At 39.1% G+C, this 13967-nt stretch overlaps 1 protein-coding gene across 5 annotated transcripts in view; it reads right to left on the bottom strand.

Moving 5' to 3' along the window:
• The window catches only part of ESRP1 (epithelial splicing regulatory protein 1), a 66273-nt gene that overhangs the window by 41698 nt on the left and 10608 nt on the right, over window positions 1-13967 (bottom strand). For all 5 annotated transcript variants that reach the window (XM_058698595.1, XM_058698596.1, XM_058698593.1 and 2 more), the window contains exons 5-10: window positions 6113-6211; window positions 5685-5739; window positions 4142-4252; window positions 3898-4030; window positions 3761-3803; window positions 1066-1367 (exon numbers count right to left, since the gene is read on the bottom strand). In XM_058698595.1, the coding sequence (XP_058554578.1) occupies window positions 1066-1367; window positions 3761-3803; window positions 3898-4030; window positions 4142-4252; window positions 5685-5739; window positions 6113-6211 (743 nt within the window). The remainder of the gene's footprint in view (window positions 1-1065; window positions 1368-3760; window positions 3804-3897; window positions 4031-4141; window positions 4253-5684; window positions 5740-6112; window positions 6212-13967) is intronic.

The raw sequence follows: 13967 nt of genomic DNA, 5'->3' as shown, positions 1-13967 counted from the left end.
GCTTGTAAAGAGGACAAAAATGAATCATTAAAGTGACTCTGTTCTACTATGGGACCCAAGTAAAAGTTGGAAGAGCCACATGTGAGGCAGTCCACATGATCTCAGATACAAGGAAAAATGAACAGACCCTTGAAGACCATTCAGCTGGTAAGTCAAGAATAGTCAAAACGCTTGAAACCCTGCAGATGGCTTCATGCCTGGACCATGTGGGGCAAACGATTGTCCCATCTGTGCCTCAAAAACAACTCTGAATTCTGGAAGGCAATAACAGAACAAAAGGGCACTTCATGCTGTCACCAGCAGTATGGAACTGAGTAAGCCTTTTGGGAAATAAATTTGGTAAGTTATTAAAAACATTAAAAGCTCACACCATCCAGTTCTAAAGAAATCAACCAGAAGTTGAGTTTTATAAGCACGTTTATCTAGAAATTTCTTATAGGAGAAAAAAACCGCAACCTAAATGTACAATGGGTTCTCTAAATAAATCATGTACCTTTGAGACATATTAAAAATGGAACTTTTTAGACATGGGTAAACTTCCAAGATATGGCAGTTTTTTTTCTTTTTTCTTTTTTTATTGGTAAGAGACTTTTTGTTTTTTTTTTAAGCTTATTTATTTTGAGACAGAGAGGGAGAGCACACGTGTGAGAGGGGGAAGGGCAGAGAGAGAGGGAGAGAGAATCCCAAGCAGGCTCTGACTTGTCAGCACAGAGCCTGACTTGGGGGGCTAAATTCCATGGACCGGAAGATCATGACCCGAGCCAAAATTCAGAGTTGGACACTTAACCAACTGAGCCACTCAGACTCCTCAAGATACGTAGGTTTTAAACAGAATATAAAGTTTATCTACAGCAGTATTCTAATTATATAAAAACATAGTATTTTTCCTATGCATATAGAAAATAACAGTGGTTATCTTTTAATTATGGAATGAAAAATTTTTTAAATGCACTTACACTTTCTGTATTTCTCAAGTTTTATTTTAGCACAATAAATAATGTAGTCTTGTTCTTGGAAATAAATAATAAATCACACTAAGCACCAAAATGTTCTTAAAAAACCAACCTGCTGGACTTCAGCTGCTGTGCTTCTGAAGAGTTCAATGTATCTTTTACCCAACAAGTCCTTATGCTTCCTCAATGCATTCTGTGCATATTCCTCACAGGCAAAGAGGACAAAAGCATCCCCTGTTGGCCTACCATCTGGGTAGGTAACGAAAAGGATGCCTTCCTTCCCCCCAGTGATGGGGCAATGCTGTCCAAAGAAGGCCACCACTTCATCAGCTGTGGCCGTGAAAGGGAGCCCCCGCATGCGGACAATGACTTGATTTTCCTTGGAGAGAAATTGAGCTACCTCATTGGACGTACCTAGGGAACACAAATACCAGGAAACATGGGGAGAAATGGTTAAGACATCAACTTTACCAGATTTAAAATGGCAAAATTCTTGGCAATGTCTTGAGTTTTTAATTAAAATTCACACTCCCACTGAATTCATGACAACATCCCAGGAATCAGAATTCTCTTCCCACAAGTTTGAAACTTTTCCCCTACCATTTTCATAAAACACCTGTTAACTTAGGAAGGTGGCCAGACAGTTAAATCATGCACCAACCACTGTATTCTTCTCACAGAGAGGCAGTAAGTCATTATGATAGGTAAGGGCATTGGTCAGGGAGCTAGAATGTCTGGGCCCAATCTTGACTTTGCCATTTACTAGGTTATGACTTTAGTCAAGTTTAACCCCTATCTTTTAGTATCCTCATCTAAAAGTGGAGGTAAAATTACCTACTTCATAAATTATGATAATTAAATAAGTTACTATACATGAAGCACTTTGGTGACTTTTGTTATTATTTTCCTGACTATGTTTTATTAAGAAAGTTTCAAAAATAATCAAGTTAAGGGAAGTATAATGAACATACATGGCAGCTAATTTCAAGATTTATCAACATTCTGCCTGACATAAAGCATTTTGTACAATATTGCCACATAGCAAATATTCAAATGCACATCTACCACCAACATGGAGCTTTAATTCACAAGCCCTAGAACAAGAGTCACATGCTTTACTGGCTGAGCCAGCCAGGCACCCCAGGAACATTTTCCTTTAAGAGCAAACTATCATACTACCTACAAGCCATGAAATCCCAGGCATGAACGTATTAGTTAACTTTGCTTCTTCAGTTTACAATATTAGCTATCATGGAACCTCAGAGCCATAGCAACTCCAAATGTATTTTATCACCAACCAATATCAAACATCACTTTGGGATTCTGGAAGCACTATTAAATTTGAAGCTCTGAATTTGGAAGCCTTCGTTTATCTAAAGGAATAAGTGCCAGAATAGAAATATACCAGCAAATTGAAAACAGGATGTTTTTACTACAAGTTCAACAGTTGCAAGGATTTTAACCAGGGCTATATAATGCAGAGATACAAAAGTTCTCTATATTTAAGTAAAAGTCATCCTAGTATAATATATTTGGCAATAGAAGATTTTCAAAAGCCTCTTAAAAGGTCTACCTACATTCTTTGATTCAGCTATCCTAATTTTAGAGAGGTATCCTAATGAGTGGTATATTCAGAGACAAAAATATTCACTTCAACATACTTAGCATGAAAAATTGGAAATAAGCTTTAAATGCCCAACAGGGGTGTTTTTAAAATAATGTATGGTACTTTGGGGCGCCTGGGTGGCGCAGTCGGTTAAGCCTCCGACTTCAGCCAGGTCACGATCTCGCGGTCCGTGAGTTCGAGCCCCGCGTCAGGCTCTGGGCCAATGGCTCGGAGCCTGGAGCCTGTTTCCGATTCTGTGTCTCCCTCTCTCTCTGCCCCTCCCCCGTTCATGCTCTGTCTCTCTCTGTCCCAAAAATAAATAAAAAACGTTGAAAAAAAAATTTTAAATAATGTATGGTACTTAATATTGTATAGTAATTAACATATAATAGTTACATGGGAAAATATTTATAATATACTAAAAGGAGAAAGTTATAAAGCTGTATGAACAGAGCAATAAAAACTTACAAAGTAGTTTTATGTATAGAAAAAATCTGTCAGACAAACCATAGTTAACATTTTTTATCCATTACTTACAGCTTTTAAAGTAACAAATTACTCAATAATTAGATAAATATCTGTTCCCATTTCTTTTTGACCATAGTACTGCAAACAAAACACTACATATTCAAACATATTAGAGCAAGAAAAGTACTATGTTTTTGGTCATTGATGAGTTAAGGAAGCTTGAGAGAAAAACCATAAGCAGATATACAACAATTCCAGGTATTCTGGTGTGGTATTCTGTGATTGTTTCAAAGTAGTTTTCAGACTATTTAATTTCTTTCAAGAACTACTCTCTTCCTTTGTACAAGACTTTACAATGACCCTTTCACCTTTTTATGATACTATTTTGTTTTTAAAGGTTTTATTTTTAAATGATCTCTACACCCAAGATGCGGCTTGAACTCACAGCCCCAAGATCAAGAGTCACATGGTCTACTGAGTCAGCCAGACTCTCCCATATGTTACTATTGTTAATGGCTATTTAACTACAGTTGGTTGACTCAAGCCTTAGGGTGAGTGTATACATTTAGTCACTGATACCATATGGGTCTTGTTTCCAACTTATAAAAAAAAAAAAAAAAAAGTCAATTCCTTTGTTTCTTTAAGCAATAAATTCATGACCCTACTTATTTATTCTAGTATATAAATAAATTTTAGATTCTTCTTATAGCCACATTATATAAAAAGCACTCACCACCAGCAATTTTAAGAAAATCTTCACCTGTTGCTTTGTAAACCTAAGAAAAGAAAAGGGAATTAAATACAGTTTCTGAGCCTTCCAACATTAATATTCATTCAAGATGCCAAGGATCTCAGATTGTGAGGACATACCTCAATGTACCGGGTCCCCATGTGATGTTTGTGCCTCTGTAATGCTAGGTCTCTGTGTTCCTCACTTACAAACCTAACCAGAGCTTCTCCGTTCCTTCGACCCTGGGCATTCAGACAAAGTGCTGCACCTCCCCTTTGAAAAGGACAGACAGCAGTGGGGGAAAAAACACAGTGAGGAAAAATGGTAGGACACCCATTATCCCTTTGGGATTACTAAACAAAATAGAGATTAAAGAAAACCAACTTGGCAATATTGAGTCCTTTGAAGAATCTTGCAATGTCTTGATCTGAAGACTGCCATGGTAAACCTCTCGCCCGGACTATGGTATTGTCATCAATAAGTTCCATCTTGCTGCTGTGGGTCAAGCAAAACTTCAGTTTGCATAATTAGCACTAGGGAGTCCAAACTATTCCCTCCTACCATTTTCCTAGTTACACATAAGGTATTGTTTGGTGTTCAGACAGACTTGTAATACTGCCTCATTTATTTCAGAACCTCAAAAATTATCTGGGCACTCAGGGCGCCTGGGTGGTTCAGTCGGTTAAGCATCCAACTTCAGCTCAGGTCATGATCTCACGGTTGGTGAGTTCGAGCCCCGCGTCAGGCTCTGTGCTGACAGCTCAGAGCCTGGAGCCTGCTTCAGATTCTGTGTCCCCCTCTCTTTGTGCCCCTCCCCTGCTCATGCTCTTTTTGTCTCAAAAATAAAGATATTAAATACAAATTATCTGGGCACAAAGTATTCTTTAGGTGGTTCACTATAGAAAGGAAAGTGCCAAAGCAGGTCCCACACGGGTAGCTCACTCAACAAACCATCTATCAGTGGAGTTGCTTGCCTGCTTGCCATAAACTCAAAAGGACCTAGGATCAAGTCACAGAAAGCAAAGTTCTCCCGATACCCTGATAGCCAGTAAGTTCCTAGAACCAAGAAGAATACGTTTAAATTTATTATGAGATCTGGCCAGTATACCAGTGGAGTTTAAATCCAGTTTGACAGCAAAAGTTAAGATCTGCATAAAGCTGACAATTAACCCACATCAGGAATGTGTGCATGCAGTCAGAACACTGCCATTAAAATATCTCCCCTATCAAACAGGGGAGCCATCAGAGTGTTTATGGAAATGCATGGGAGTTCCCACACCTTAATGAGTCATTTGCAAATCACCTATTATATATTTTAACACCTTTTGATGTGCTATTCCTCCCATATTCATATTTCTAATAGTCCTAGGACACTTTCAGAATGAGTCACTTTCTTCCCAACTAAATAGGCCTCAAAGTCTCTCGCTGGGCAAAGATGTCCAAAGTTTTTGCTCACTTCAGGCAGCAGGCAATCTCAGGGATTCACTGCTGTGATTTACAAACCGTTCTGTCATCAGAATGAGATACCACCATTTCATACTTCTTGCCAGTTATTTCCTTTGCTTTAAAGTAGAAGTTGATAGAACATACTTAAAATTATCTCCGTAAGGGCCTTGTGAACTCTTTTAAAGCCTATGATTTTTCCTTTGGAAGTTCTCTGGTGAGAGGATGAATAGTTCTGAGAGGCTAAAGCAAGAGTCACAGATACAACACCTATGGGTCATAGTGACTAGAGATACAAATATTCCACTTAAGTTTAATGCCAACATCCAAGCTCACTTTAAGATACAACTTTCTTTTATAAATAACGTAATATTTTTAACAATGGATAGCCAAAAGGTTTAGTGAAGTTACAAGAAGAGTTAAATATCACAATATGAATAAAACAAATTAAAAGGCTCAAACCGAATACCACTCTAGTACTTACCAAGTGCCACTTTCAAATTTGTAATTTACTCTCTCTGGATCTGAAAACCTATGATCTAAAAATGAGAAAACAGAAGTCATCATTTTACCTATTAGGAAGACAAAGATATGGCAGGAGATTTAAAAGTATACATGAGGGGAAAATGGCAGGATCAAACTCTACGTCTGCAACTGTTAAAACGGCAATACTTGGGGCGCCTGGGTGGCTTGGTCGGTTGAGCGTCCGACTTCGGCTCAGGTCATGATCTCGCGGTCCGTGAGTTCGAGCCCCGCATCGGGCTCTGTGCTGACGGCTCAGAGCCTGGAGCCTGCTTCAGATTCTGTGTCTCCCTCTCTCAGACCCTCCCCCGTTCATGCTCTGTCTCTCTCTGTCTCAAAAATAAATAAACGTTAAAAAAATTAAAAAAAAAAAAACCCAGCAATACTTACTATAAGGCTCTGAAATCATTGCTAAAATTATATTCCCCATATCTTCAACTTGAGAGGCTCCATACCGGGAGACTGAACTATTCTTCTCAAGGTTTAAACCTGGGATATTAAGTTAAGGAAACATTTTGAGGAAGTAACGTGAGGTTGCTTCTAACCCCAAATTAAACTTACACAGAGCCAAGAAGCCAAGTAAAATACATCTGAGATCAAGAATTATTTGAAATGACAGAATAGATGCTTCCTATCAGTCTGGACTTCACCCACACTTTTTGGAGTCTCCAATTTCCCTCTTGGGCAAATATATAAAAAAATGGCCTAATCAATCCTATCCTGAGGCACGACTAGTAATAAAATTTCTATTTATTGAGTAGTAGCAAAGGCATGAATACTAAGCACTTTCGTTTAGTTTCAAACTACCTAGTATACACCAAAGTTAGTAAACCTCTTCATCCTTTTATCTTTATAGCACATCCAAGGCAGTGATCATACTGACTTAAAGATATGGTTACATCTAGAGATGCCTGGGTGGCTCAGTTGGTTAAGCATCTAGCTTCGGCTCAGGTCATGATCTCATGGTTCGTGAGTTTGAGCCCTGTGTCCAGCTCTGTGCTGACAGCTCAAAGGTTGGAGCTTGCTTTGGATTCTGTCTCCCTCTCTCTTTGCCCCTCCCCCACATGCGCTCTGTTTTTCTCTCAAATAAACATTAAAAAAAATTTAAAGATATGGTTACATCTCTCTCTCTCTCTCTCTCAATAAATAAATATCCCCCACTCTCTCTCAAATGAATGGACGGATGGGTAGGTAGGCAGGTAGGTAGGTAGATAGATAGGCAGGTGCCTGGGTGGCTCAGTCAGTTAAGTGTCTGACTCAATTTCAGCTCAGGTCATGATCTCATGGTTGTGAGATCAAGCTCCACATCAGGCTCTGCACAGGGCATGGAGCCTGCTAGATTCTTTCTCCCTCTCAAAGGAAAAAAAAAAAAAAAAAGATAGTTACATCAGTCAAGATCATGAGGCATCAAAAGGCTTTTTAAGGCTGTTTGAAAAAAAAAAAACAACTTCAGATTAGTGATGACACTATTTCTATGCCACCTTTACTCAGAACTTCCTTACCAGATTTATAGAGCCATATAGTATAGCCTTCTTAGATGGCAGCAAATGCTTGTCCTTTGAGAGTAAATTTGTAGAAAGAATTCAAATACTCAGAGCTAACAAACAATGGCTAATATGCCTCTCAATCAAGTGAATACATGCTTTGAGCAAGCCAGGATACATGGATTTTGAGAAATGCATGGCTTAAGTTGGGTTGGAGAGTGGGACCAGAAGAGATTTACATCAAGTTTTACAAATTTATAATCTCTCTAAAAGAAGCATGTATCTTTGACAAAATGGTTGCTTAAGAAGTCATTAAAATGTTTAATTTTGTTATTTCTAAGTTTCAAAACTACAGTCATACTTTGTATTATGTATAAATTTGCATAAATTTCATAATATAGTACACAACGTATACAACAGATAACACCGTGGGACCTATCTTTCCTCCAATTTGAAATGAAAACAGCAATCTGGGTGGTTGTTTGCCTTTATTTTAGTTTTCTAACTGGTATTTTATAATAAGGGTAAAAAACGAAGACAGACATTAAGAAAAACTTCAAAGCACTACTTCACAGCAATCAAAGAGGATACAAGATTCAAACAGTTCAGAGAGCCTAACTTCCACCAAGCATTATAACCAATCATCTGAGGAGTTAATTCAATGAGCAATAAGTATCCTTTTCCATTCAATTAAAAATCCCTTTCCATTTCATCCTTCCACAAGCTCCACCCCCCTTCCTCCTTTCTTTCTCCACTAAAGAGACGTTGTTTTCCCACGGTGCTGTGCAAATTCACTTTGTGTTGCCCCTCATCCGGCTACATTTCTCTGCAGTTAAATATACTACATGTAGAAATGCAGGCATATGTTCCTTGGCAAATTACTTAACCCTACTAAACTTCAGCTTATCTGAAAAGCCAAAGCTGTGATAATCTTTACCTCCCTGGGCATTTTTGGGAAGATTAAATGAGATAAAACAAGTCCAAGGCACAAAGCAGGCATTATAAAAAGCGATGTCCTCCCCCTCATCCTAGAACCCTTGGGTAACCAACTTTCATAACCCATAATAATCACACTTTGAGAGTCACATTTATGACCAAAATTCTGAACTCACCAGATGCCTATTTGTATACTCACAGGATAATCATCAAGCTGAAATGGTAATTTCTATACTCCCCACCCCCTAATCCCACCATTTACATCATCTAGTGATGAAATAAATGTGCTGACCCCTCAGGAATTAGAAAATCAATCCCAGGAGATGGATGCTTCCACCTGAGCAATGACCATGGAACGGGTCATTAAAATGATTATCAGGGCACCTGCTTGGCTCAGTAGAGCATGTGACACTTGATCGTGGGGCTGTAAGTTGGAGCCCCATGTTGGGTGTAGAGCTTACTTAAAAATAAAATCTTAAAAATAAAATGAAATGATTATCCATGGAAGGTATACAGTAAGTATTAATCCAGTGTTGTTTTCAAAAAGTACGACAGGACAGAAACAGTAGAAACAAATGATGAAGATACTCTGGGGAGACAACTGCCCTAAATTTTCTGGGAAGGCAAGGGAGGGGGTGAGGAGGGGTACTTTAAGAATCCTTACAGAACTAAGAAGGACTAGCTGTGACTAGCCATAGTTTACCACGCAAACCCTGCCACTGAACAGTCCCTTGAAACCTTGCAATTCTTTTTTAATATTTAAGTTTATTTATTCATTTCAAGAGAGACAGAGAGAATGAGAGGGGGAGGGGCAGAGAGAAAGGGAGAGAGATGATCTCAAGCAGGCTCTGCACTGAGTGCATGGAGCCCAGATCCCAGATGCGGGGCTTGAACTCATGAAATGCGAGACCACGACCTGAGCCAAAACCAAGAGTTGGATGTTTAACCAACTGAGCCACCCAGGCACCCCTACAATTCTTTTTTTTTTTTTTAAACGTTTATTTATTTTGAGAGAGAGCGCACACGTGCGAACGGGGGCAGGGAAGATAAAGAGGAGAGAGAGAATCCCAACTCAGGGCTTGATCCCATGAACTGTGAGATCATGGACCTGAGCCAAACTCAAGAATTAGACACTTAACCAACTGAGCCACCCAGGCACCCCTGGAACCCTGCAATTAGAATAATTGCTTTTGGCCTTGTCAGGGGCTACGATGGAATCAAGAGAAAAGTATCCAAGAAATGGAGACCAATCCCACTGTATAAATCACTTTTATTTCAACCTTGGCACTACTGGCCAAGACAATTCTTTGTTTGGGGTGGGTGGGTGGTGGTGCATAGGGTGGGGATCCTGTGTACTATAGGATTTTTACTAGCATGCTGGCCTCTACCCACCTGAGTTCTGGCTAAAAATATCTCCAGGCATTGCCAAATGTCCCCAAGTGGGCAAAAATCACTCCAGGTTGAGAACCACTCGTATAGGCTAATGGTTCCCAATTGTTCCAACTTCACCCCTCACCATCCACTGAATGACCAGAGAAAGTTGTTTTGTTTTTTTTTTAATTTTTTTTAAACATTTATTTTTAAGAAAGAGACAGAGCGTGACCAGAGGAGGGGCAGGGAGGGAGACACAGAATCTAAAGCCAGTTCCAGGCTCCGAGCTGTCAGCACAGAGCTTGATGTTGGGCTTGAACCCCAAAACTCTGAGATTATAACCTGAGCCAAAGTTGGACACTTAACCGACTGAGCCACACAGGCACCCCTAGAAAATTTTTATAATATAGGAGACCATTACTGAACAGAGTTTCAAGAAAATTGGCTAAAAAAACCCCATGTAAGGACCTGTACAGTGCTGTATCAAAACCCCTATCAGTAAATAACACACACACACACACACACACACACACACACACACCCTACCTTAGGAAATGAAAGAAAAACATTGCAAGAGTCAACCCTTGATGGTCAGCCTGTTTTTGGACGATCAAAAACAGAAAAATGGATTTTACATTTTTAGGATTATAAAAAGAAAAATATGAGCAGAGACCATATGTGGCCTACAAAAAGTATAAACTATTGACTATCTGGACCTTTACTGAAAAAGTTTGCTGACCTCTGGCCTAAACGAAGAGCGATTGCTTGAAGATGGCTAAAAAGCAGAACAGCACAGGAACGTTTACCACATCACAACATTCTATCCCCAAACAGAATATTGGTTGAAATCAAGCTTTGAAGGAATAGGAATGGGGAGAGTATATTCCATTCAAACCACTGTTTTCTCTTTCCTGTAAAGAGGTTTCTAGCCTTCTCACCTTTCCTCAGTTAACTAGTCTATGAAGCTCTCTTATCTTTCTAATCCCCTAACCAAATTAGACCATAGGTAACTCCTACCCAGCAACAAGACCCTCCCTAACTGCTCTAGGCTGCAACCGTCAATTTAAGAGTTGATTAGATATTACCATTCTCATAAAATATTTCTGTCCTCAACTGTACTGTATATTTCCTAAGCAAGGCCCCTACCTCCTTCTGTTCTCTATCCATCTATCACAGCACCTATCATTTCCCAGAATCTAGTGACATAAATGATGACATTTATTAAACATTTCACGCCCCACACACACTGACTGTTTCCTCCAGTTTTCGCAATAGCCCTACCAGATAGATAAGAGTAAAACCAAACAGATGAAGAAACTAGGATTTAGAGAAGTTCCATAACTTACCCAGTCCACTAGCTCGTCTGTAAGAGAGCTGGGATTACAATACAGCTCTGATCTATGTGTACATAATTCCCTGAACCAAGAGAAGCAGCTTTGCTTAATTCATTTTAAGCAATACTTTATGAGAGATTTTCTAAATGTATATATCAAAGTCAAGTGAAAAAAGATCAAAAGTAAAAATATAAAGTATCCTGTCTGTGTAGACAAAGATTGGTAGATGAAGGATTATTTACTGAATTCTACATTTAAAGTAGGAATATGTTCTAGACATTTGGCTAACTTGGTTCCACATAACACGTCCCAACATGTTTCCCTTCAAGACATCACACACCAAGGATCAGCAGCTCTAAGCTCCTGACAACTTTTAAAAGTCACCCAACCTCCTGCATGCCCAAACCTAAACCAAAACTCACACACACTTACACACACAGACACCCTCTCTTCAAAAGGCTTGCTCAATCCATAATCCTTACCAGAATTTAACATGAATAACAAATAAAGAATAGCAAAAAAAAAAAAAAAAAAAAGTTTTAGTACCAATTCTTTCCTCTATCAATTCATAATTATATATTGAATTACTTGCTGCACGTCTGATCTTGAGGAAAGGAAAGATGAGACTATGCCCCTTGATTTATGGCTCATCATGCAACTTACTCACTCTGCCCTCGAGGCAACCACAACAGCACGAACAGGCTCAGCCAGCTTTACAAATGAGAAATGCCATGAGGAAATGAGGAAGGGTAAAGCCAGACATGGTGGGAACAAAACTAACATTTCAGGCTACAACTGAGCAAAGTGCTGCATTTACACTGAGCTTACAGTCCAGCTGTTGCCTTCATCTGAGTAGGGGGAACATTTTCCTTAGCAGTCCAGCTGTTGCCTTCATCTGAGTAGGGGGAACATTTTCCTTAGCACTCTTTTCAGTGAAACAGATTTCAGGATTTGACCCAAACTTATACCATAGCTGAAGGTGGAATTCAGAGTGTGAGATTTTAGAGTTCATCAATATTAGCTAACTCTCTCGGGGCGGGGTGAATCACCAAAAACTCGCCACTATTAGCTTATCCAGCCAAAAAGTTACCTTTTCTGACTGCTTAAAAATACACATTTGGTTATTAATTTTCACTTTTAAGTAACCTCTTTTTTAAGCTAAAGCTACATTATAATAGCATCCCAATTAGAAATTCCAACCCCACACCATTTTTTCCTGTCATAGGCCCTTCAGAAGACAAGTTTGTTTCCTCCCATTCTATTCTTACTCTTTGATTTAAAACACCAATTGCCTAATTGCCAGACATATTACAATAAAATACCTATGCTAATGAACAAAAAGAATAACAAACAATATGGCAAGAGAAAAGTTGGATTAGTATTCCAACAAAGAACTGAATTTCCTACAATTATGTGAAGGAAAGAAGGGAAAAAGCAAGTGATAAATTACCCTTGAGTTCCATAATTAAAAAAAAATAGGTTCTGTAAGTAACCTTTCATACTAAAGTAGGCTTTGAAAAAAGCAAATCAATGGGGCGCCTGGGTGGCTCAGTCGACTTCGGCTCAGGTCATGATTTTGTGGTCCGTGAGTTCGAGCCCCGCGTCGGGCTCTGTGCTGACAGCTCAGAGCCTGGAGCCTGTTTCAGATTCTTTGTCTCCCTCTCTCTGACCCTCCCCCATTCATGCTCTCTGTCTCAAAAATAAATAAACGTAAAAAAAAAAAAATTGAAAAAAGCAAATCAAGAATGCCACTGTCAAACAGAACTAACAGCCAAGGCAACAAAAACTTTTTCATACCAGTAATAAAATGCTGGAAAAAGAATCTAAAAACCCATAGTTTTCTAACTGTATTTCCCAGAAGCTTACTCTTTCCAAGAAGGGCAAAAATAAGACCGATCCTAACGAATATTACTTCAGGAGGTATTATTTTAACAAAACACAAAACTGATGACTCAATTGTAATCTCAAAGAAATAAAATAGAAGTATGGGCTGATGCCACAAAAGAGTGAAAATGTCTACTTTAGAAAAAGACACGTATGTGGGATAAACAAATTAGGAAAAGAGAGACTCTATGGTAACAAAGTCTTCTAACGCCATCTAAAACAAACCAAAAAAATTGTCCTGAAATTCCCAAACTCCGATTTTAAAAGTAAATTATTTTATAATTAAAATAACCACACAAAATTAACATAACTCTGAGTGCTGGCCAAGAATATACAGTATTTCTAGTCACTTACTACAGACCACAAACCAGAGTATTTGCGGATTTGGCTCATATCATGCCGATGAGATGCCAAAGATAATTTTCCCCCTCCAGTGAACAAGGTCAACTACTAACCTAGCTTAACTGTACACTTGACGATATTTAAAATCCTTTTCATACGCAAAAAAGTACCAAGGAGGATTTGGTACTTCCCTCCCCCTTTTAAGAAGGGCAATGAAGGTTTATGCAATTGGATTTATCAGAATAAGCGAGTAAGTGCAGAATGAACCACACACACTATTTACAACTGGAGAAGCTAAGTTAACCTTGAAGATTAGCTGTACTAACATGTACCTGAGGCTTTAAAAGGTCTATATCCAAACTCGCTCAAAGTTAAAAAAAAATTTCAAGTGTAAAATAGTTTAAATAAGGTCTTAAATCAACAAGGAAGTCCTTTGAAGCTGTTTTTCTTCATCCCCAACAACCTGGTGAGGTTCGAATAATCACAGCAACATTGGAAAGTGTGTGGGAGGCCAGGCACTGGCTACGTGTTTGCATATACTATCTTCTTCTTTTTTTTAATGTTTATTTATTTTGAGAGAGAGAGAGCATGAGCAGGATAGGGTCAGAGGTGGGGGGGAAGGAGGGAAGGAGGGGGGAGAGGGGGAGCGAGAGAGAGGATATCCCAAGAAGACTCTCTGCCACCAGCACAGAGCCTGACACAGAGCTCAATCCCCTGAACCAGGAGGTCATGACCTGAGCAGAAACCAAGAGTCAGACACTCATCCACCTGAGCCATCCAGGTGCCCCTCTTATTATTCCTTATAATAGGCATGGCCATTTTAAGATGGGGAAAATGAAGCTAAGAGGTATAGTAAATTCACCCCCAATAAATCTGACTTGAGAGCTTGTGTTC

This window comes from Neofelis nebulosa, chromosome 14, assembly GCF_028018385.1.
Source record: "Neofelis nebulosa isolate mNeoNeb1 chromosome 14, mNeoNeb1.pri, whole genome shotgun sequence".
NCBI classification, from domain to species: Eukaryota; Metazoa; Chordata; class Mammalia; order Carnivora; family Felidae; genus Neofelis; species Neofelis nebulosa.
This window is presented reverse-complemented; position numbering and strand designations above follow the sequence as displayed.